Source organism: Pseudoliparis swirei, chromosome 1 (genome assembly GCF_029220125.1).
Source record: "Pseudoliparis swirei isolate HS2019 ecotype Mariana Trench chromosome 1, NWPU_hadal_v1, whole genome shotgun sequence".
Classification (NCBI taxonomy): Eukaryota; Metazoa; Chordata; class Actinopteri; order Perciformes; family Liparidae; genus Pseudoliparis; species Pseudoliparis swirei.
In genome coordinates this window covers 236,730-260,437 of record NC_079388.1, presented here as the reverse complement: position 1 = coordinate 260,437, position 23,708 = coordinate 236,730, and the positions used below count along the sequence as shown (strand labels likewise).

The 23,708-nt window shown below is 48.5% G+C and overlaps 1 protein-coding gene across 12 annotated transcripts; it reads left to right on the top strand.

The window, feature by feature from the left end:
- Positions 1-98: 98 nt before the first annotated feature.
- Positions 99-10,263, top strand: c1h6orf47 (chromosome 1 C6orf47 homolog). Of its 12 annotated transcripts, XR_008831604.1 has the most exons (5): positions 99-344; positions 544-1,529; positions 3,024-3,068; positions 6,861-6,974; positions 9,652-10,263. XR_008831604.1 is itself a non-coding variant. In XM_056413803.1 (4 exons), exon 3 carries the CDS (start codon positions 774-776, stop codon positions 1,521-1,523), a length of 750 nt encoding a protein of 249 aa, XP_056269778.1. In that variant the 5' UTR covers positions 101-344; positions 544-625; position 773; the 3' UTR covers positions 1,524-1,529; positions 9,652-10,263. The 12 variants fall into 12 exon arrangements, 4 of the variants coding, with proteins under 4 accessions (XP_056269779.1, XP_056269781.1, XP_056269778.1 ...); XR_008831641.1 differs by lacking the exon at positions 3,024-3,068 and having other exon boundaries at positions 6,861-6,941; positions 9,666-10,263; XR_008831640.1 differs by lacking the exon at positions 3,024-3,068 and having other exon boundaries at positions 9,666-10,263.
- Positions 10,264-23,708: the final 13,445 nt, after the last annotated feature.

Here is a 23,708-nt window from a genome sequence, read left to right as displayed (position 1 = left end):
ATCTGGAAGTGAACTCGACCAGTAGCGGCACCATGAGCCGTCAGTGTGTGTCTGCTGTGACGTCACGGACCCGTCGTGGGTCCGGCGGACCGGCCACGTTGCTAGTCCTAACGATGGCTGAGGCCGCACCCCGGCTCGCCTCGCCGGTGCCTCCTCGTAAAGGGCTCGGCTGAGCACAAAGCCAAGTTACACGTGGGCGGTCCGTTTTATTTTGAAGGCTGCTGGTAGTGCGCCGGTGTTCCGCCTCGTGACGCGTTCCGGTGCTCTGTAGTTAGCGGTAGCTGGTCTGGTCGGCCTGAACCTGGTCCACAACGGAACCCTCCGCGTGGTGTCGACACCGGCAGGTGAGCAACTTCTTTGATGCTAACAAGATTGCTAGCATAAAAGCAGCTCGCGCTAGCGCCGCTGAAGTGAGTTATCGGCTCAACGAGTTAAACTGCTTTGAGTCGCTCGTCTCTACTTTGCTGCCCAGAGGACGTGACTTCCGGTAACTTGTCGACGTGCTAAGAAGGGCTTGCTAAGTACGCGCTGTTTTATTTGCAGGTGTAAAGGCGAGCGTGTTTCTGGAGACTGGAAAGTTGAACAAGTTTGTCGATGACGTAATCGTATCTGAAGAGAAGCGGAGGTCAGCTCGAACTACCTGCTGAGCGTCGCTGAGCTTCCGGCTGTAGACCTGTCGACATGTAGCCGCTTCCCTCCGCTGGCTGTGTATCCCGAGGTGTGTCTCTGACGTCACGCCAACCAGTGTTTCAGCATCGCGTTCCTCCGGCAGGATGACCGCCGCGGCCGGCAGGGCGTGGGCCTGGGTCCGCTCGTGGAGCTCCTGGGGGTGGAGACGGCCCAGTGACCCCGTCAGTCCAGCAGAGGAGTTCTGGGAGGCGCAGGAGAAGCTCCAGCCCGCGGAGGGAGAAGTCCTCCGCGCCGGGGAACAGGAGCCGCAGCGGGCGTCCAGGTGGTGGAATAAATATCTCCCAACTTCTTATCTTTGGTGGCCAAGAAAGCCGGAAGCCGGTGGACTGAGCAGCCGCCAGGGCGCCAGTGATGCCGACGGGGAGCTCTCTGACTACGGGACGCCTCCTCCGTCTCCCACGCCGTCCTCCTCTCCTTTCAGAGTCTTCGCTCGCAGCCTGGCGGTGGACGTCCTCCCGGAGCACTACGAGATCTGCTTCAACCTCCTGCGCCACCTGTTTGATCTGCTCGTGGTGGGCTTCCTGTGGACGGTGTCCCCCCCCGCCAAGCTGGCCCTGGAGGTGCTGGGGGTCCAGGGCGCGCTGCGGCTGTGGCTCCACGGCATGGCCATGTTCTTTGTGTCCACCGTTGGCATGGCGGGGCTGCTCTGGTTGACCCAGGAGTACCTCCCTCAGTTCGCCCTGGTCTACGGCGTCGTCCAGGCGCTGGTGATCTCCGTGAGCGTTCGTCAGAGTGTGATCCTCGGCGTGGACCAGGAGGAAGCAGACGTGGAGGAGAAGGAAGACATGGACGACAGTGTGGAGGCTAAAGAGCAGCCGGTGAAGACCAGTTAATGCACGGTAAGCCCCTTCCTCCGCTCACGTACCATTGGGATCACATTTGAATACCTGCTACACGTGTTTGGGTTGTATGACTGCTTCACTTAACATTTTAATTTCAAGTCCCAAACCAAAAGCCTCGGCGTTGCGTCACTGAACAGAAACACAGCCAGTTGGGTTCAGGGAGGCACCTGGAGGTCTAGAGGCCTAGAGGTCTGGAGATCTAGAGGCCTAGAAGTCTGGAGGTCTAGAGGTTTGGAGGCCTGGAGATCTAGAGGCCTAGAAGTCTGGAGGTCTAGAGGTCTAGAGGTTTGGAGGTCTAGAGGCCTAGAAGTCTGGAGGTCTAGAGGTCTGGAGGCCTGGAGGTCTGGAGGTCTAGAGGCCTGGAGATCTAGAGGCCTAGAGATCTAGAGGCCTAGAGGTCTGGAGGTCGAGAGGTCTAGAGGCCTGGAGGCCTGGAGGTCTGGAGGCCCGGAGGTCGAGAGGCCTGGAGGTCTAGAGGCCTGAAGGTCTGGAGGTCTGGAGGCCTAGAGGTCTGAAAAGTCTGGAGGCCTAGAGGTCTAGAGATCTGAAGGTCTGGATGTCTAGAGGAGCCTCTGGAGGTCTAGAGGCCTAGAGGTCTGGAGGTCTAGAGGCCTGGAGGTCTAGAGGTCTGAAGGTCTGGATGTCTAGAGGAGCCTCTGGAGGTCTGGAGATCTAGAGGTCGAGAGGCCTGGAGGTCTGGAGGTCTGGAGGTCGAGAGGCCTGGAGATCTAGAAGTCTAGAGGTCTGGAGATCTAGAGGTCTGGAGGTCTAGAGGCCTAGAAGTCTGGAGGTCTGGAGGCCTAGAAGTCTGGAGGCCTGGAGGTCTAGAGGTCTGGAGATCTAGAGGCCTAGAAGTCTGGAGGTCTAGAGGTCTGGAGGTCTAGAAGTCTGGAGTTCTAGAAGTCTAGAAGTCTGGAGGTCTAGAGGCCTAGAAGTCTGGAGGTCTGGAGGTCTAGAGGCCTGGAGGTCTAGAGGTCTGGAGGCCTAGAGGCCTAGAAGTCTGGAGGTCTGGAGGCCTAGAGGTCTGGAGATCTGGAGATCTAGAAGTCTGAAGGTCTAGAGGCCTAGAAGTCTAGAGGTCTGGAGATCTAGAGGCCTACAAGTCTGGAGGTCTAGAGGTCTGGAGATCTAGAGGCCTGGAGGTCTAGAGGCCTGGAGGTCTAGAGGTCTGGAGATCTAGAGGCCTAGAAGTCTGGAGGTCTAGAGGCCTGGAGGTCTAGAGGTCTAGAGGTCTAGAGGTCTTGAGGTCTAGAGCAGCCTCTGGACCCATGCCACTTGGAGCACTCTGTGAGGTGGCCTGATGACGGAGGCCTTTCCACTGGATGTTCCTCACTGGACTCCATGTCTGAGCCCAACAGGTTCTGACTGTCGGCTGATCTGCTTCACTGTCGGTCTCAGCTGGTAGATCTGACACACACTCACACCCTTTAGATGTGGTTAGTGGTTACCATAGAAACACAAGTGTGACATTCCGTGAGTGCTGTTTCACAGCAGGATTTTCCCAGCTGCTCCTGAACGCATCATCTCACTCTTCCGGTAAGCTCTGGTTGCCAGCTCAACAGCGAGCATGACTTCTTCTTCTCTCCCTCCCGCTCCCTCTTGCTCAGTGTGTCTCATGTATAGTTCTCCCTCTGCCTCCCTTAATGATAACGATACATGCAACAAGTGTAGTTTATTTGCTAGGTTGGAGGCAGGTCTAAGTGGGTTAGATGCACGGCTCCGCGCTATCGAAGCTCAGACAGCTATGCTAGTTAGCCCGCCCTCTCCCGTAGTCGGCGCGGAGCTACAGTCAGCTGATAGCTGTTCCCCGGCGGTAACCGTGCAGCCGGGTGGTTGGGTAACTGTCCAGGAGTAGTAAGTCTACACAGAAGCACGCTGTGCACCAACCACTTCACGTTTCGAACCAGTTTTCCCTGCTCAGCGACACACCCGCTGAGGAACACACCCTGGTTATCGGGAGCTCTATAGTCAGGAACGTGAAAATAGCGAAGCCGCGGACCAGAGTCGTGTGCCTCCCGGGGGCCAGAGCGGGCGACGTGGAGTCTTGTTTGAAGCTGCTGGCTAAGGACAAGCGGAGATACAGTCAGATTGTAATACACGCCGGTGGTAATGACGCCTGAGCCCGCCGGTCGGAAGTCACTAAAATTAATGTGGAATCGGTGTGTGCTTATGCCAAGACGTTGTCGGACACCGTAATTTTCTCTGGCCCTCTCCCAAATTTGCAGACAGACGAATTGTATAGCCGAATGTCGTCTTTCAACCGCTGGCTGTCGAGGTGGTGCCCAGCGAATAATGTGGGCTACGTAGACAACTGGAAGACTTTCTGGGGAAAGCCTGATCTGATGAGGAGAGACGGCATTCATCCCACGTTGGACGGAGCGCGTCTCATTTCTGCGAATATGACCAAGTTGATCACCGGACTTAATCCATGACAACCCAGGGTTCAGATCAGGAACCGGGAGCAGAGTTGTAGTTTAACACCCTTCTCTGCTCTTCCATTCGAGCAGTTACCCTCCCATGACTTTAGAGTAGAGACTGTGTCTGTCCCACGGCCACTTCAATTAAATAAATCAAAAGTAAGCAGAAGAGGAGTCGTACACAATGACCTTATACAAATTAACACCATTATTTCAGCAGTGCAACAAAATAGGTCTATTAAATGTGGTCTCCTAAATATTCGATCTCTGTCATCTAAAGCTGTGTTGCTAAATGATTTAATATCAGATAATCACATTGATTTATGTTGCCTAACTGAAACCTGGCTGAGCCATGAAGAATATGTCTGCCTGAATGAATCGACTCCTCCAAGTCATATTAATACTCACATTCCTCGAGGCACCGGTCGAGGAGGTGGAGTAGCAGCCATCTTTGAATCGAGCCTATTAATTAATCCTCAACCAAAATTACACTACACCTCATTTGAAAGCCTTGTTCTTAGTCTTTCACATCCAACCTGGAAAACACTACAGCCAATTCGATTTGTGATTCTGTACCGGCCACCAGGTCCATATTCAGAGTTTATATCTGAATTCTCAGAATTTATATCTAGTTTGGTTCTTAAAACCGATAAAGTTATTATTGTAGGAGATTTTAATATCCATGTGGATGTTGATAATGATTGCCTAGGTGCTGCATTCATCTCCTTGTTGGACTCGATTGGCTTCTGCCAGAGAGTACAGAAACCCACTCACAGCTTTGGCCACACGCTTGATCTTGTTCTTACTTATGGCGTTGACATTGAGCATTTGAACGTCTTCCCACAGAATCCTCTTCTGTCAGACCACAACCTCATAACTTTTGAATTTATACTACCGGAGTGTACTCCGTTAGTCAAAAGTTTCTACACCAGATGTCTAACTGACAGTGCTGTAGCTAAATTTAAAGAAGCGATTCCTTCTGTATTTGATTCGATACCACGTCTCAATATAACAGAGGACTCCTGGTCTAACTTTAGTCCGTCCCAGATTGATCATCTTGTTGACAGTGCCACAGGCTCTCTGAGAATGACACTGGACTCGATAGCCCTGCTACAGAAGTAGACAGTGAGGAAGAGGAGGTTTGCTCCTGGTATAACCTCAGACCCGCAAACTGAAGCAACGTCACGAAAGCTTGAACGCATATGGCGTTCAACTAATCTCAAGAATCCCGCTGAGTTTGGCGAGATAGTCTTAAAACATATAAGAAGGCCCTCCGTAATGCCAGAGCAGCCTATTACTCATCAGTAATAGAAAAAATAAAACAACCCCAGGTTTCTCTTCAGCACTGTAGCCAGGCTGACAGAGAGTCACAGCTCTGTGGAGCCGAGCATTCCTATAAACCTCAGTGGTAATGACTTTATGAACTTCTTTAATGAAAAGATTTTAACTATTAGGGACAAGATTAATATTCTCTTGCCCATAACCAGTGCCAATCTGTCCTCAAGTGGAATGGCCTTGGAAACCGCTGTATGCCCTGGTGTATATTTGGAGGCTTTTCTCCCATCAACCGTGACCAATTATCTTCAACGGTTTCTACTTGAACACGCCTACCTGTCTCTTGGACCCCATCCCGACGAGGCTGCTTAAAGACGTTTTGCCTTTAATTGGCGGCTCTCTATTAGATATTATCAATGTGTCTCTGCTAACAGGCCACGTACCACACTCCTTCAAAGTGGCTGTTATTAAACCTCTCCTGAAGAAGCCCACTCTGGATCCAGAGGTGTTGGCTAACTACAGACCGATCTCTAACCTTCCCTTCCTCTCCAAGATCCTTGAGAAAGTGGTCGCAAATCAGTTGTGCGACTTTCTACATCATAATAGTTTATTTGAGAAATTTCAATCAGGATTTAGAAAACACCACAGCACCGAGACGGCACTGGTGAAAATTACAAATGACCTCTTAATGGCAGCAGATAAAGGACTCCTCTCTGTCCTGGTCTTGTTAGACCTTAGTGCTGCATTCGACACCATTGACCATGACATCCTGTTACAGAGACTGGAGCAGTCGATTGGCATTTCAGGCACGGCACTAATTTGGTTTAAATCCTACTTATCAGATCGATCTCAGTTTGTATTTGTAAACGATGACGCCTCGATAACCACTAACGTTAATCACGGAGTTCCACAAGGTTCTGTGCTTGGACCAATTTTATTTACCTTATACATGCTTCCTTTGGGCAATATTATCAGGAAACACTCCATAAACTTTCATTGTTATGCAGATGATACTCAACTATATTTATCGATAAAACCAGAGGAGAGCAACCAACTCGGTAAAATTCAAGCATGTCTTAAAGACATAAAACATGGATGACCTGCAACTTCTTGATGTTAAACTCAGACAAAACCAAGTAATTTTAATCGGCCCTGAGCACCTCAGAGATCAATTATCTGGTGATGTGGATTCTGTAGACGGCATTGCCCTGGCATCCAACACCACTGTAAAGAATCTTGGCGTTATCTTTGATCGGGACTTGTCCTTTAACTCCCACGTAAAGCAAATCTCAAGGACTGCATTCTTTCATCTACGTAATATTTCAAAAATCAGGCACATCTTGTCTCAAAAAGATGCAGAAAAATTGGTTCACGCGTTCGTTACTTCGAGACTGGATTACTGCAACTCCTTATTATCAGGCTGCTCTAATAAATCTCTTAGGTCCCTCCAGTTGATCCAGAATGCTGCAGCTCCAGGGCTCCAGACTAACTTTTTTTACTAGGAGCACAGTGGCCCCTAACTTAAAATTTTAGGGGCGCAAGCAGAACATTTAGGGGCGCACACAGGGTTTTTCCTGGGTCATTGGTCATTCATTGAATTGAATTGAAGGATTCACTGCTTCACTTCTGTTCACAGAAACATGGACACCAGAGAGGAGCCGGTCCCCGTCCCCACTGACGCCTCGTTAGTCCTGGTCTCGTTCCCTCGTTCTCATCGGTCAGTTCTGAGTGAAGCAGCAGCGCTTGCTTGGTGAGAACCTGAGCACCCTGAGGTGTCGTCCCTCTGGACACGGCATCTACCGAGTGCATGACATCCCTCTCCAACAATTCAATTAAATTCAGTTTATTTGTATAGCCCAATTTCACAAATTACAAATTAGTCTCGGAGTGCTTTACAATCTGTACACATAGACATCCCTGCCCCAAAACCTCACATCGGACCAGGAAAAACTCCCAAATAACCCTTCAGGGGGAAAAAAAGGGAAGAAACCTGCAGGAGAGCAACAGAGGAGGATCCCTCTCCAGGATGGACAGAACAATAGATGTCATGTGTACAGAAGGACAGATTAGAGTTAAAATACATTCAATGAATATGACAGAGTGTATGAATAGTTCATAGTAGGCATATTCCACGATGGAGACCTCCACGATCCATCAGGCAGATGGCGGTGGGGAGGAGGAGTGGGCGGAGTCTCAACAGTGGGCGGAGTCTCAACAGGACAGTGGCGTAGTCAGGAGCAGGAATTCCACGACCCAGACCTCGATGATCCATCAGGCAGATAGGATCTATGCCGTCTCATAGGGTCCGATGACCCCATGAGACGTGAAGTCAAAAGGACTCTGGGGAGAAAGCAGAGTTAGTAACGTGTGATTGAGAGATGAAAAAATCATCCCTAAGGAGAGAGAAAAGAGGAGATAGGTACTCAGTGCATCCTAAACGTCCCCCAGCAGCTATAAGCCTATAGCAGCATATCAAGGGGCTGGACCAGGTGAACCTGATTCAGCCCTAACTATAAGCTCTGTCAAAGAGGAAAGTCTTCAGTCTACTTTTAAACGAGGTGACTGTGTCTGCCTCCAGGACTGAAGGTGAAGCTGGTTCCATAAAAGAGGAGGAGCTTGATAACTAAAGGCTCTGGCTCCCATTCTACTTTTTAAGACTCTAGGAACTACAAGTAGTCCCGCATTTAGTGAGCGTAGCTCTCTAGTGGGGCAATATGGTACGACAAGCTCCTTAAGATATGATGGAGCATCACCAATCAAGGCTTTGTAGGTTAAGAGAAGAATTTTAAAAGTGATTCTTGATGTTACTGGGAGCCAGTGCAGAGCAGCTAGTGCAGGAGTGATGTGATCTCTTTTCTTAGTTTTAGTGAGAACACGAGCTGCAGCATTCTGGATCAACTGGAGGGACCTAAGAGACTTATTAGAGCAGCCTGATAATAAGGAGTTGACCTCAGAGACTTATTAGAGCAGCCTGATAATAAGGAGTTGACCTAAGAGACTTATAGAGCAGCCTGATAATAAGGAGTTGACCTCAGAGACTTATAGAGCAGCCTGATAATAAGGAGTTGCAGTAATCCAGTCTCGAAGTAACGAACACGTGAACCAATTTCTCTGCATCTTTTTGAGACAAGATGTGCCTGATTTTTGAAATATTACGTAGATGAAAGAATGCAGTCCTTGAGATTTGCTTTACGTGGAGTTAAAGGACAAGTCCCGATCAAAGATAACGCCAAGATTCTTTACAATGAAACAGGCGGTCACTGCCGCCGGCGTTTCTCTTGCAGGACATTCAACGAGCATCGGCCCGGTGCCCTGGCGTGTTCCTGTCCTCAGGCCGCTGGTTCTGGTCGGTCCGGCGGCAGTGACCGCCTGTTTCCTGTTGGAGAGGGATGTCATGCACTCGGTAGATGCCGTGTCCAGAGGGACGACACCTCAGGGTGCTCAGGGTCTCACCAAGCAGGCGCTGCTGCTTCACTCAGAACTGACCGATGAGAACGAGGGAACGAGACCAGGACTAACGAGGCCCCGGAGGCCCTGAGGGCTGTGCGGATCATCTGCAACGTGAAGAATAATGAACACACTGAGCCGCTTTTTAAGAGATTGGGCATTCTGAGATTTACAGATCTACATTTGTGTCAGACAGGAATTTTTATGTACAGATTTATGAATAATAATCTGCCACATAATCTGTTACGTATGTTCACAAGGAACACAAATGTCTACGATCACAACACGCGGCTGCGTGGTGGCATTCATATAAATAAACATACAGTCGACATTGTATTTAAAAGCTTCATCTGTAGAGGTCCAAAGCTCTGGAGACAAATTCCGGACGAGGTCAAATCGGCATCCAGCATCAAGGCATTTGGTTCTCGCCTTAAACGCCATCTCACTTCATTTTGAAAGTTTTTAATATTGATTTACAGCCTGGCAGCACAGTACAATAGAGGAAAAATATTTAAAATAAAATGTATATCCATAATTTGATGTTCGTGATATTATTTTTATTTATTTTTTCTAAGTTATCATTAGTTCACATTTGTCTTCTATTATTATTTTTACTATGACTTTTTCTTTTTCTTTTTCCTGATCTGGTTTTTTTGTTTTTTTTGTTGCTTGTACGACATTTTATGTTTTCATCCATATGTGTGTGTACTGTCTGTGTGCCTGTGGTAGTTGGGAGGGGGGGGGGGTGAAAGGGTTAGGGGAGGGGCCGTCCAACTCCTCATCTCAGAGGAGCCTACAGACCTCGGTCTTTGGACGGTCCTCCATTCGTACATTTTTTTTCTGTTAATGTCTGCCAGTATGTACATGTTATGTATGTACTTATGGAAAATAAATTACTTACTTCCTTACTTACTGAGGCCCTGGAGGCCCCTGAGGCCCTGGCGTCTGCCCCCCTCATGAGAGCTCTGTCTGTTCCACAGGGCCGTGTCTGCAGGAGGCCAGCTGTGCATCACCGACTCCAGATGTTCGACTCGAGTCACTTTACGTTCACGTGGATCGCAGACTCCTCACATGGTGGTCACCATGACAACCAAACCACCACATTATTGACCACGCAGGCATCGGCACAGCCGACTGGCTCTTCCTGTCCCGACACCGCGGCGCTCTGGGACCGTCCTCGCCACGGGATGAGGAGGACGCTCCGGGAGGATAAGCATGGACTCAGTGAGACGCTGTGGTTGGTTCATGGTCACTTTATTGCTCTCATTGCTGTTGATAGTTTAATCCTCTACGTGGGTATAAGACTCACGGTCCGCTGTTAAAGAGACATACACTCCTTTATAACACCAGCTCATGTTCAGCTGGCTCCTGCACAGCGTGTCTGAGTCTTCCTCTGCTCGACGTCTTCATCTTCCTCAATGCGTAGCGTTTAACAGGAGCACCGATGATCTGTTGGTCTGGTGCACCATGGCGTGTTGCACTCGCCCCTCTGGACTCGTGTCTGTGCCTCTCATTTATCCAACCTGTCGTTCCATAACCGTACTGTGTGACATGATGTATGACCACACCACAATAAACATGTTGAAATCACACACCAGGGTTTTTCCTGCATAGAGAACATGTGGGCGCGCACCGAAGCCGTTTTCCCGAACGCCTATGACCAAAAAAAGTCTGCGATGGAAAAAACAAACAAAAACCAACCTGTGTTCATCACGTCAGCGAATATGTTCTCACTAGTATGTTTCCAGTCGGCTCCAGCAGAACCCTCGTTCTGTTTGGATCAATAGTCATGGAGTTGATAAGCGAGTCTTCTTGTCTGATCAATGCTGTGAGGTGAATGGACAGAGCGGCCGGCTGCTGGTCACTCACCAGCGACCTGACCAACACACCTGGACACATGCAGATGACATTTCCACTCAAAATGCTGACAAAAGTTGGATTAACGATTCAAACGCAGCCTCCATTGGTATTATTAACATGGAATGATAATATATAGTGTAGGCACGAAGAAAATAAAAGGAAATTGCAAAACCCTGGGAATAAATACATTGATTAGAATATATATATAAAGTTCTATGTGCTCGCTCTAACTTCTATTGGAGCCGTCAATCACTCGTGCAATGCATGTCCGCGAATATGTTCAGGTACTGTCGAACCCTCGTTCTGTTTGGATCAATCGTAATCGCGTTGATAGACAGATCGAGTGTCTTCTTGTCTGATCAAGAAGACACTCGATGATTAGCCGATCTATTGTAATCTAGAGTGGAAGCTAAATGATTTCCTCAAGCATAGCCTCCATTATTTATGGAAACAACAAGACATAGATGTCTGCTAATTACGGTGACATGGCAACACAGAGCGCACCGAAGACCCATTTGACCCAGGAAAACCCCTGACGCGTCTTAATGAAGAGGCAGAACTCCTCAAATGAAAGGAAGTCGTGTCCAGTGTACTTCTCATACCTGCAAACTTGTCACCTTTCGGTGAAATTCACCGTTTTGAACTCAAAATAGGTCATCCACGTGAATCGTTGAGATCCGAAGAGTTTTTGTTTTTTTGGGGTCACCTGGCCCGCTGCCGTTGAGATTGCAGTGAGACGCGGAGAAAAGTGTGAAGCGTTCCTCTTCGCAATAAAACATCTTTGATGGACGTGTCGCGTCTCGGCCAATCAGCGTTCAGATGTCTTCAGCGTTTGGGGGTTCAGGTTAGCTTGAATGTTAGCCCGCTACATCTACTGCTGTCACGCTGCACGGTGTAGCGATGCTAACAAAGTACCCGTACGTTAAACACGATGTGATTTAGCATATTTTTAGTATCAATACTTCATTAAGAGAGCGATCAGAGCGCACGCGCTGCTCCGTGTCGAGCTGTCTGCGCACACTGCGCTGCGCAGCTCACAGCGAGAGAAGAGGCGGAGCTTAGAGACTTCGGCTTAAAAAATAAAAAGATGCCAGAAGTGAAATGTTTCAGTCTGTAAAGTTGTGTAACTCTCCAGCTGCTCATCCTGATGAACTGTGGATCATCTGGTCAGAGACTAACGGCCTCATAGTGATCATCAATGCTATGATGGAACCATGTAGTTTCATTCATATCTGGCTGTATTAATACTCATATTACTGTCATTTGTTAAGTGTTGAAAAAGTTGGTAAAAAGTGAACCATACAGATGTTTTATTTATTACTATTATAGATACATATACCAGTCTCGTATTTATGGTACCATATTGTTTTTATTGTATTGAATTCTGGTATGGGGTATCATGATATTTATGGCAGGTATGTAATATGTATAGAAGTTATAATATGAGTATCGTGACAAACAGGTAGAGACAGAACAGATTCAGGGAAAAGTCCATGAGGACTGTTCAGGCAACAAAAAGGAAGTTGGTTCATGAATGACTTTAACCATATTATATATAATGACAATGTATATTTGTTATTACTATCATTATAGGGCTGAGTCAGAGCGGAGGACCTTTTGTTCTTAAACTGTTTATTATCATTATTTAGATTTGTGGTCAGAACAATAAAATGACTGTAGTTGTGGTTCTAAAAGCTTTGAGGCTTCAAACAACGTGGATGTGGTGTGGTGACAACAACAACAAAATCACCTGCCCCCCCCCCCCCCCGTTGTGACCTTTTTCACCCCTCATGAGTTTGCAGGTATGACTTCTGAAGGGTCAGACGATGTCACCAGACTTCAGGGCTGGGGTCAGCTGGGGTCAGCGGCAGAACGGTGATCTCCTTTACAGTGGATGCCCAATCACCTCTGATGGGATATGGAGTCTTTATGGTGACAGTTGATCCATGGGCCTACATGGACCATGATGCACTGCACACAGGTAGAGCCCTAGTGGTGCTCAAGCTCCTCCCCTTTGCCCTGGATGAGTAAACTGACCCTTTTTCTGAAGACACATTCTCCTCATTCATCAGTATTTAATACAAATGACTTTCTGTCATCAACTCCCTCCAAATGTGTATTGATATCTGATGGTTTTTGTTTTTACACGAGTACCCGTTAGCCAATCAGAACGCTTGTACTGTCGTTGCCATGTAATAATTCATATTTATTCCTAAGGGAAATGTAAGCTTGCTGTCTCAGGAGACGCCGGTGGAGCAGCATCAGGGTCAGGCTGCTGCTGCTCCAACGCCGTCAGACAAGAGCTGTGGCGAAGGTTTGAGCAGCTGCTCCGACACGTCTGATTAATAATCAATACTTTCACAAAACGTCCATGAAGGAACTCTTTCTGGATTTAAGTTTCTCTTTGCCACGTAGCTGACGCTTTGTGAAACGCTTCATGAACTCACCAAGCAGCTCCCTGCTGGAGCACCAGATGGGGCCAGAGCCTTCAGGTCTCAAGCTCCTCCTCTTTTATGAACCAGCGCCACCTTCAGTCCTGGAGACTCCGCCCCCTCATGGAGACTGAAGACTTTCCTCTTGATGGTCTGATAGTTACACCTGAACCAGGTGAACCTGGTCCAGACCTGGAGATGCTAGAGGCTGAGAGGCTGAGGGGGACGCTAGGATACACTGAGCTCCTCTCTCCTCTCTCCTTATGGACGCTAGGATACACTGAGCTCCTCTCTCTCTCCTTATGGACGCTGAGGATACACTGAGCTCCTCTGTCCTCTCTCCTTATGGACGCTGAGGATACACTGAGCTCCTCTGTCCTCTCTCCTTATGGACGCTGAGGATACACTGAGCTCCTCTGTCCTTATGGATGCTTAGGATACACTGAGCTCCTCTCTCTCTCCTTATGGACGCTGAGGATACACTGAGCTCCTCTCTCTCTCCTTATGGACGCTTAGGATACACTGAGCTCCTCTCTCCTCTCTCCTTATGGACGCTTAGGATACACTGAGCTCCTCTCTCCTTATGGACGCTTAGGATACACTGAGCTCCTCTCTCTCTCCTTATGGACGCTTTAGGATACACTGAGCTCCTCTCCTCTCTCCTTATGGACGCTTAGGATACACTGAGCCTCTCTCCTCTCCTTAAGGACGCTTAGGATACACTGAGCTCCTCTCTCCTCTCTCCTTAAGGACGCTTAGGATACACTGAGCTCCTCTGTCCTCTCTCCTTATGGACGCTGAGGATACACTGAGCTCCTCTCTCCTCTCTCCTTATGGACGCTTAGGATACACTGAGCTCCTCTCTCCTCTCTCCTTATGGACGCTTAGGATACACTGAGCTCCTCTCTCCTCTCTCCTTCAATTCAATTCAATTCAGTTTATTTGTATAGCCCAATTTCACAAATTACAAATGTGTCTCGGAGTGCTTTACAATCTGTACACATAGACATCCCTGCCCCAAAACCTCACATCGGACCAGGAAAAACTCCCAAATAACCCTTCAGGGGGAAAAAAAGGGAAGAAACCTGGAGGAGAGCAACAGAGGAGGATCCCTCTCCAGGATGGACAGATGCAATAGATGTAATGTGTACAGAAGGACAGATTTAGAGTTAAAATACATTCAATGAATATGACAGAGTGTATGAATAGTTCATAGTAGGCATATTCCACGATGGAGACCTCCACGATCCATCAGGCAGATGGCGGTGGGGAGGAGGAGTCTCAACAGTGGGCGGAGTCTCAACAGGACAGTGGCGCAGTCAGGAGCAGGAATTCCACGACCCAGACCTCGATGATCCATCAGGCAGATAGGATCTATGCTGTCTCATAGGGTCCGATGACCCCATGAGACGTGAAGTCAAAAGGACTCCGGGGAGAAAGCAGACTTAGTAACGTGTGATTGAGAGATGAAAATTCATCCTTAAGGAGAGAAAAAAGAGGAGATAGGTACTCAGTGCATCCTAAAACGTCCCCCGGCAGCTATAAGCCTATAGCAGCATATCAAGGGGCTGGACCAGATGAACCTGATTCAGCCCTAACTATAAGCTCTGTCAAAGAGGAAGGTCTTAAGTCTACTCTTAAACGAGGTGACTGTGTCTGCCTCCAGGACTGAAGGTGGAAGCTGGTTCCATAAAAGAGGAGGAGCTTGATAACTAAAGGCTCTGGCTCCCATTCTACTTTTTAAGACTCTAGGAACTACAAGTAGTCCCGCATTTAGTGAGCGTAGCTCTCTAGTGGGGCAATATGGTACGACAAGCTCCTTAAGATATGATGGAGCATCACCAATCAAGGCTTTGTAGGTTAAGAGAAGAATTGTAAAAGTGATTCTTGATTTTACTGGGAGCCAGTGCAGAGCAGCTAGTGCAGGAGTGATGTGATCTCTTTTCTTAGTTTTAGTGAGAACACGAGCTGCAGCATTCTGGATCAACTGGAGGGACCTAAGAGATTTATTAGAGCAGCCTGCTAATAAGGAGTTGCAGTAATCCAGTCTCGAAGTAACGAACGCGTGAACCAATTTTTTTGCATCTTTTTGAGACAAGATGTGCCTGATATTTGAAATATTACGTAGATGAAAGAATGCAGTCCTTGAGATTTGCTTTACGTGGGAGTTAAAGGACAAGTCCCGATCAAAGATAACGCCAATATTCTTTACAGTGGTGTTGGATGCCAGGGCAATGCCGTCTACAGAATCCACATCACCAGATAATTGATCTCTGAGGTGCTCAGGGCCGATTAAAATTACTTCGGTTTTGTCTGAGTTTAACATCAAGAAGTTGCAGGTCATCCATGTTTTTATGTCTTTAAGACATGCTTGAATTTTACAGAGTTGGTTGCTCTCCTCTGGTTTTATCGATAAATATAGTTGAGTATCATCTGCATAACAATGAAAGTTTATGGAGTGTTTCCTGATAATATTGCCCAAAGGAAGCATGTATAAGGTAAATAAAATTGGTCCAAGCACAGAACCTTGTGGAACTCCGTGATTAACGTTAGTGGTTATCGGCGTCATCGTTTACAAATACAAACTGAGATCGATCTGATAAGTAGGATTTAAACCAAATTAGTGCCGTGCCTGAAATGCCAATCGACTGCTCCAGTCTCTGTAACAGGATGTCATGGTCAATGGTGTCGAATGCAGCACTAAGGTCTAACAAGACCAGGACAGAGAGGTCCTTTATCTGCTGCCATTAAGAGGTCATTTGTAATTTTCACCAGTGCTGTCTCGGTGCTGTGGTGTTTTCTAAATCCTGATTGAAATTTCTCAAATAAACTATTATGATGTAGAAAGTCGCACAACTGATTTGCGACCACTTTCTCAAGGATCTTGGAGAGGAAGGGAGGTTAGAGATCGGTCTGTAGTTAGCCAACACCTCTGGATCCAGAGTGGGCTTCTTCAGGAGAGGTTTAATAACAGCCACCTTGAAGGAGTGTGGTACGTGGCCTGTTAGCAGAGACACATTGATAATATCTAATAGAGAGCCGCCAATTAAAGGCAAAACGTCTTTAAGCAGCCTCGTCGGGATGGGGTCCAAGAGACAGGTAGACGTGTTCGAAGTAGAAACCGTTGAAGATAATTGGTCACGGTTGATGGGAGAAAAGCCCTCCAAATATACACCAGGGCATACAGTGGTTTCCAAGGCCATTCCACTTGAGGACAGATTGGCACTGGTTATGGGCAAGAGAATATTAATCTTGTCCGTAATAGTTAAAATCTTTTCATTAAAGAAGTTCATAAAGTCATTACCACTGAGGTTTATAGGAATGCTCGGCTCCACAGAGCTGTGACTCTCTGTCAGCCTGGCTACAGTGCTGAAGAGAAACCTGGGGTTGTTTTTATTTTTTTCTATTATTGATGAGTAATAGGCTGCTCTGGCATTACGGAGGGCCTTCTTATATGTTTTAAGACTATCTCGCCAAACTAAGCAGGATTCTTCGAGATTAGTTGAGCCATATGCGTTCAAGCTTCGTGACGTTGCTTCAGTTTGCGGGTCTGAGGGTTATACCAGGAGCAAACCTCCTCTTCCTCACGGTCTTCTTCTTCAGAGGGCTATCGAGTCCAGTGTCATTCTCAGAGAGCCTGTGGCACTGTCAACAAGATGATCAATCTGGGACGGACTAAAGTTAGACCAGGAGTCCTCTGTTATATTGAGACGTGGTATCGAATCAAATACAGAAGGAATCGCTTCTTTAAATTTAGCTACAGCACTGTCAGTTAGACATCTGGTGTAGAAACTTTTGACTAACGGAGTACACTCCGGTAGTATAAATTCAAAAGTTATGAGGTTGTGGTCTGACAGAAGAGGATTCTGTGGGAAGACGTTCAAATGCTCAATGTCAACGCCATAAGTAAGAACAAGATCAAGCGTGTGGCCAAAGCTGTGAGTGGGTTTCTGTACTCTGGCAGAAGCCAATCGAGTCCAACAATGAGATGAATGCAGCACTAAGGCAATCATTATCAACATCCACATGGATATTAAAATCTCCAACAATAATAACTTTATCAGTTTTAAAAACCAAACTTGATATAAATTCTGAGAATTCAGATATAAACTCTGAATATGGACCTGGTGGCCGGTACAGAATCACAAATCGAATTGGCTGTAGTGTTTTCCAGGTTGGATGTGAAAGACTAAGAACAAGGCTTTCAAATGAGGTGTAGTGTAATTTTGGTTGAGGATTAATTAATAGGCTCGATTCAAAGATGGCTGCTACTCCACCTCCTCGACCGGTGCCTCGAGGAATGTGAGTATTAATATGACTTGGAGGAGTCGATTCATTCAGACAGACATATTCTTCATGGCTCAGCCAGGTTTCAGTTAGGCAACATAAATCAATGTGATTATCTGATATTAAATCATTCAGTAACACAGCTTTAGATGACAGAGATCTAATATTTAGGAGACCACATTTAATAGACCTGTTTTGTTGCACTGCTGAAATAATGGTGTTAACTTGTATAAGGTTATTGTGTACGACTCCTCTTCTGCTTACTTTTGATTTATTTAATTGAAGTGGCCGTGGGACAGACACAGTCTCTACTCTAAAGTCATGGGAGGGTAACTGCTCGAATGGAAGAGCAGAGAAGGGTGTTAAACTACAACTCTGCTCCCGGTTCCTGATCTGAACCCTGGGTTGTCATGGATTAAGTCCGTGATCAACTTGGTCATATTCGCAGAAATGAGACGCTCCGTCCAACGTGGGATGAATGCCGTCTCTCCTCATCAGATCAGGCTTTCCCCAGAAAGTCTTCCAGTTGTCTACGTAGCCCACATTATTCGCTGGGCACCTCGACAGCCAGCGGTTGAAAGACGACATTCGGCTATACAATTCGTCTGTCTGCAAATTTGGGAAGGGCCAGAGAAAATTACGGTGTCCGACAACGTCTTGGCATAAGCACACCGATTCCACATTAATTTTAGTGACTTCCGACGGCGGGCTCGGCGTCATTACCACCGGCGTGTATTACAATCTGACTGTATCTCCGCTTGTCCTTAGCCAGCAGCTTCAAACAAGACTCCACGTCGCCCGCTCTGGCCCCCGGGAGGCACACGACTCTGGTCCGTGGCTTCGCTATTTTCACGTTCCTGACTATAGAGCTCCCGATAACAGGGTGTGTTCCTCAGCAGGTGTGTCGCTGAGCAGGGAAAACTGGTTGGAAACGTGAAGTGGTTGGTGCACAGCGTGCTTCTGTGTAGACTTACTACTCCTGGACAGTTACCCAACCACCCGGCTGCACGGTTACCGCCGGGGCACAGCTAACAGCTGACTGTAGCTCCGCGCCGACTACGGGAGAGGGCGGGCTAACTAGCATAGCTGTCTGAGCTTCGATAGCGCGGAGCCGTGCATCTAACCCACTTAGACCTGCCTCCAACCTAGCAAATAAACTACACTTGTTGCATGTATCGTTATCATTAAGGGAGGCAGAGGGAGAACTATACATGAGACACACTGAGCAAGAGGGAGCGGGAGGGAGAGAAGAAGAAGTCATGAGCTGCTGAGCTGGCAACCAGAGCTTACCGGAAGAGTGAGATGATGCGTTCAGGAGCAGCTTAGGATACACTGAGCTCCTCTCTCCTCTCCTCTCTCCTTATGGACGTTTAGGATACACTGAGCTCCTCTCTCCTCTCTCCTTATGGACGCTTAGGATACACTGAGCTCCTCTCTCCTCTCTCCTTATGGACGCTTAGGATACACTGAGCTCCTCTCTCCTCTCCTCTCTCCTTATGGATGCTTAGGATACACTGAGCTCCTCTCTCCTCTCTCCTTATGGACGTTTAGGATACACTGAGCTCCTCTCCTTTCCTCTCTCCTTATAGATGTCTAGGATACACTGAGGTCCTCTCTCCTCTCCTCTCTCCTTATAGACGTTTAGGATACACTGAGCACCTCTCTCCTCTCCTCTCTCAAGATTCAAGATGTTTTATTTGTCACATACACACACAGGGTGTGCAGTGAAATGAAAGTGGCAATGCTCAGCAGGAATGTGCAAGGGCAACAAGTACACACTATTTACAAATAAAAAACAACACAATATTTACAGTAAGTGTGTGTGTGTGTGTGTGTGTGTGTGCCTAAGAGGGGCAGTTGTGTGGGTCTATGTGGGGGTCCTGGTGAGGTCGGAGTTCACAATCCTGATGGCCTGAGGAAAGAAACTCCGTCTCAGTCTCTCTGTTCTTGCAGCGTGACTACGGACGCGCCTGCCTGACCGCAGCAGCTGAAACAGTCTGTTGTTGGGGTGGTGAGGATCCTTCATGATCCTGCCGGCTCTGGTTCTGCACCTCCTGGTGTACAAGTCCTGCAGGGTGGGGAGTGTAGTTCCAATAGTGCGCTCAGCCGAACGCACTACTCTCTGCAGAGCCTTCCTGTCCTGAGCGGAGCAGTTGCCAAACCAGGCTGTGATGCTTCCTGTCAGGACGCTCTCTACAGCTCCAGAGTAGAAGGACTGAAGGATCCTCTGGGAAACTTTAAATTTCCTCAGCTGCCTGAGGTGGTAGAGGCGCTGCCTTGCCTTTCTCACCAGAGTGTCTGTGTTTGTTGACCATGTCAGATCCTCGGTGATGTGGACTCCCAGGTATTTATACCCGCTCACCCTCTCCACAGTAGTCCCGTTAATCCCCAGTGGTGAGTCAGTCCTCTGTTGTTGTACCCTCCTAAAGTCCACAATCAGCTCCTTAGTTTTGGTGACATTCATGATGAGGCTGTTGTCCTGGCACCAGAGTGACAGATCAGCAACTTCCTCCAGGTAGGCCTTGTTGTCGGAGATCAGGCCCACCACCACTGTGTCATCCGCAAACTTGATGATGGTGTTGGAGCTGAACCTGGCCACACAGTCATGTGTGTACAGGGAGTACAGTAGGGGGCTGAGGACGCAACCCTGGGGGGATCCTGTGTTCAGGGTGAGGGATTTGGAGGTGTGTCTGCCCACCCTGACCACCTGTGGCCTGGCGGTCAGGAAGTCCAGGATCCAAGCACACAGGGGGGTGTTCAGTCCCAGCTCAATCAGCTTGCCGGCCAGTCTGGAGGGGACTATGGTGTTGAAAGCTGAACTATAATCAATGAACAGCAGTCTCACATAGCCCCCCTTCTGGCTCTCCTTATGGATGTTTAGGATACACTGAGCACCTCTCTCCTTTCCTTTTGGATGAATGTACATCTCACCTGCCATGGCCCTGCTGATGCCCCGCCCCCTCTCCACCTCCTCTGCCTCATGGATCGTGGAGGTCTGGATCGGGGTCCATGCCTCATTATTCATACATTTCCGTCATTCACTGAACGTGTTGTTCATCACATTCAATTCAGTTTCTGTTGTCAGGAGAACTAAAGGATGTTCCTTTGCATGACCATCTGGTGTCAGACTTATGTAATATATATACTTGGAGGGCACTTGAATCAGTTTAAAGTTTTAATTCACATTACACTTCTTCTCATTATGCTTAATAATATATACATACAAGTGCATCACCAGTACAAGACAATGTGAAGCGATAGCACACAGAGCTTCACACATGAAACATGAAGCCAGAGGGCGTGAGGAGCCGTCTGCTACCTTCAAGTCAAGTCAAGTCTTTTATTGTCAGATGCACAGAATGACACAGGATCAGACTGGGCACTGAAATTCTTGGGACAAGGCACCACAACAATTACCATAGCAACATAATATAACATAACATGACATACACTGTGTACAAGTACTCTGGACGTAATACTAACATATATACATGTAACATATACTTCACCTATAATAACCTATAATACACTAAACTACAGACAAATGGGAGTAGCAGGTAGTGAAAGCAGGTAGTGCAATAAAAAGTGTAAGTACAAGCAGTGATTTGCAAGTGACAGTGTGTGTAAAGTGACAAGTGTAAAAGTGTCGAGTGCAAAAGTGTCGATCATGTGTCAGTGTCCATTTAGCAGCCTGATGGCTCTCGGGAAGAAACTGTTCTCCAGTCTCTGTGTGTGAGACCGGATCCTACGGCACCGCCTTCCAGAGGCAGCGGGGTGAACAGTCTGAAGGCTGATGATGGCAGTCCTTTAGGATCCAGTTCTCCTGAGGCATCGTGTGGTCTGTGTCCTGCAGGGAGCTCCCTACCGATGATGAACTCCAGTCCTGACCACACGGCGTCGGGCCTTGCGGTCCTTGGCTGTGCAGCTCCCACACTGTGATGCACCCAGTCAGGATGCTTTCTATTGGGCATCTGGAGACATTGGTGAGGATGACTGAATCCATGCCAAACTTCTTCAGTCTCCTCAGGAAGAAGAGGCGCTTCCGGGCCGCTTTGACCACCTTGTCTGTGTGAGCAGCTAAGACTTGAGTACTGTCTGCTCTGTCATGTCTGCTCTGTTTGTCCTGTCTGGTTTGTCCTGTCTGCTCTGTTTGTCATGTCTGCTCTGTCCTGTCTGCTCTGTTTGTCCTGTCTGCTTTGTCCCGTCTGCTCTGTTTGTCCTGTCTGCTCTGTTTGTCCTGTCTGCTCTGTCATGTCTGCTCTGTCCTGTCTGCTTTGTCCCGTCTGCTCTGTTTGTCCTGCCTGCTTTGTCCCGTCTGCTCTGTTTGTCCTGTCATGTCTGCTGTCCTGTCTGCTTTGTCCCGTCTGCTCTGTTTGTCCTGCCTGCTCTGTTTGTCATGTCTGCTTTGTCCCGTCTGCTCTGTTTGTCCTGTCTGCTCTGTTTGTCATGTCTGCTCTGTTTGTCATGTCTGCTCTGTGCTGTTTGTCATGTCTGCTCTCTCTTCTGTTGTCCTGTCTGCTCTCTTGTCTGCTCCCATCTGCTCTGTCCTGCAGAGCACACGTACCCTCCGAGCAGCTCAGTCAAATGATGACCCACATGCAGCTGTACTGAATGGGCACCTATGGGTGCATTAAGAGAAAGAAACAACCCTCATAAATAAATAAAAATACACTTTTATTAATCCCCAAGGGGAAATTAGTTCTCTGCATTTAACCCACCTTAGTTATTAAGGAGCAGTGGGCTGCGGTGAAGCGCCCGGGAAGCAACTGGGGGTTCAGTGCCTTGCTCAAGGACACTTCGACTTGCAACTAATGGGGAGAGCCGGGATCGAACCCACAGCCTTGCGGTTGCAGGACGGCCCTCTTACCTCACTGAGCTACAGCCGCCCTGTCAAAGATATACACGACACATCTTGGTCTCTAGGAGGGTCCAGTGGATACGGTCAGCGGAGCAATGAGAGCAGCACACTTCTGCCGTGAGGTGGTCACCTACAGGGATCAGGTCAGCGGCTGCATCTGGAGTCTGATCCAGATGGCTCACTCTGTTCCTCCTCCAGGGAGAAACACACATTCCCAATCAGATGAAGACCTCTAACAGCAAACTAGAAGTACTAGATGAACCAGGCTGACTGAAGAGCAGGGCCACACGTCTGGATTATAATCACTCTGTCACATGAGCCGTCAATAAACTTCAAACACACTCACTCCACTACAGAGGAGGCCAGTCCACCTGGTACTGGTTCTCTCATATTGGTGAGGGGGCCTGAGGGGGACCGAGAGGGTCTGAGGGGGACTGAGAGGGACCGATAGGGTCTGAGGGGGACTGAGAGGGTCTGAGGGGGACTGAGAGGGACCGATAGGGTCTGAGGGGGACTGAGAGGGTCTGAGGGGGACTGAGAGGGTCTGAGGTGGACTGAGAGGGTCTGAGGGGGTCTGAGGTGGACTGAGAGGGTCTGAGGGGGACTGAGGTGGACTGAGAGGGTCTGAGGGGGTCTGAGGGGGACCGAGAGGGTCTGAGGGGGTCTGAGGGGGACTGAGGGGGTCTGAGAGGGTCCAAGAGGGTCTGAGGGGGACCGAGAGGGTCTGAGGGGGACCAAGAGGGTCTGAGGGGGACCGAGAGGGTCTGAGGTGGACTGAGGGGGACCAAGAGGGTCTGAGGGGGTCTGAGGGGGACCAAGAGGGTCTGAGGGGGTCTGAGGGGGACCGAGGGGGTCTGAGAGGGACTGAGAGGGTCTGAGGGGGTCTGAGAGGGACCGAGAGGGTCTGAGAGGGTCTGAGGTGGACTGAGGGGGACCAAGAGGGTCTGAGGGGGGCCGAGGGGTCTGAGGGGGTCTGAGAGGGACTGAGAGGGTCTGAGGGGGTCTGAGGGGGACGGCATATCAAGTATTTGCATGTGTAGAATGAAGTAGGAATACAAAGCAACGCGCTGCAGTCCAGACAAGGAGCTCAGCGAGTCTCTCCTGAGTCTTTGGAGATGGGGGAGTTCACAACTAACCTCTCTCTCTCCATGCCCCCCCCCTGGAGGACAACTGGAGCTCGTGGGGGTCTGTGGAAGAGAACCCGTTTGTATCATCCTGGATGCTCAGGTGAAGCAGCTGTGTGGCACGGTGACATCACTACAGCCTTGTTTACGTTACTGCTGCCGATCCTTTCCCAGAGCACAGGTCAGAGGTCACAGGACCTCCTGACCCAGGCAGGACACCGTCATGCATCAGGTATGGTTTTATTGTTCAGACATTCGTCATCAGAGGGGCGTCATGCAGCCGGATGTGTTGAGGGGACATTAAAGCCATTTGAAGCATAGAAATACTTTGACAGAAAAATAATCACATGATAGCGTTCAAGCGTTGTGACATGGGTTCTGTTGAGGTGGCCCGGTCTGTCGGGCCGCTGGAGACTCCATGACCAACACATTCAGCAGGTTAAGACATGAGAACAGCTGAGACAGAAATGAAAGCA

Coding starts and splice junctions, on each gene's coding strand:
- c1h6orf47 (XM_056413804.1), top strand. CDS start 774: ATGACCGCCGCGGCCGGCAGGGCGTGGGCCTGGGTCCGCTCGTGGAGC.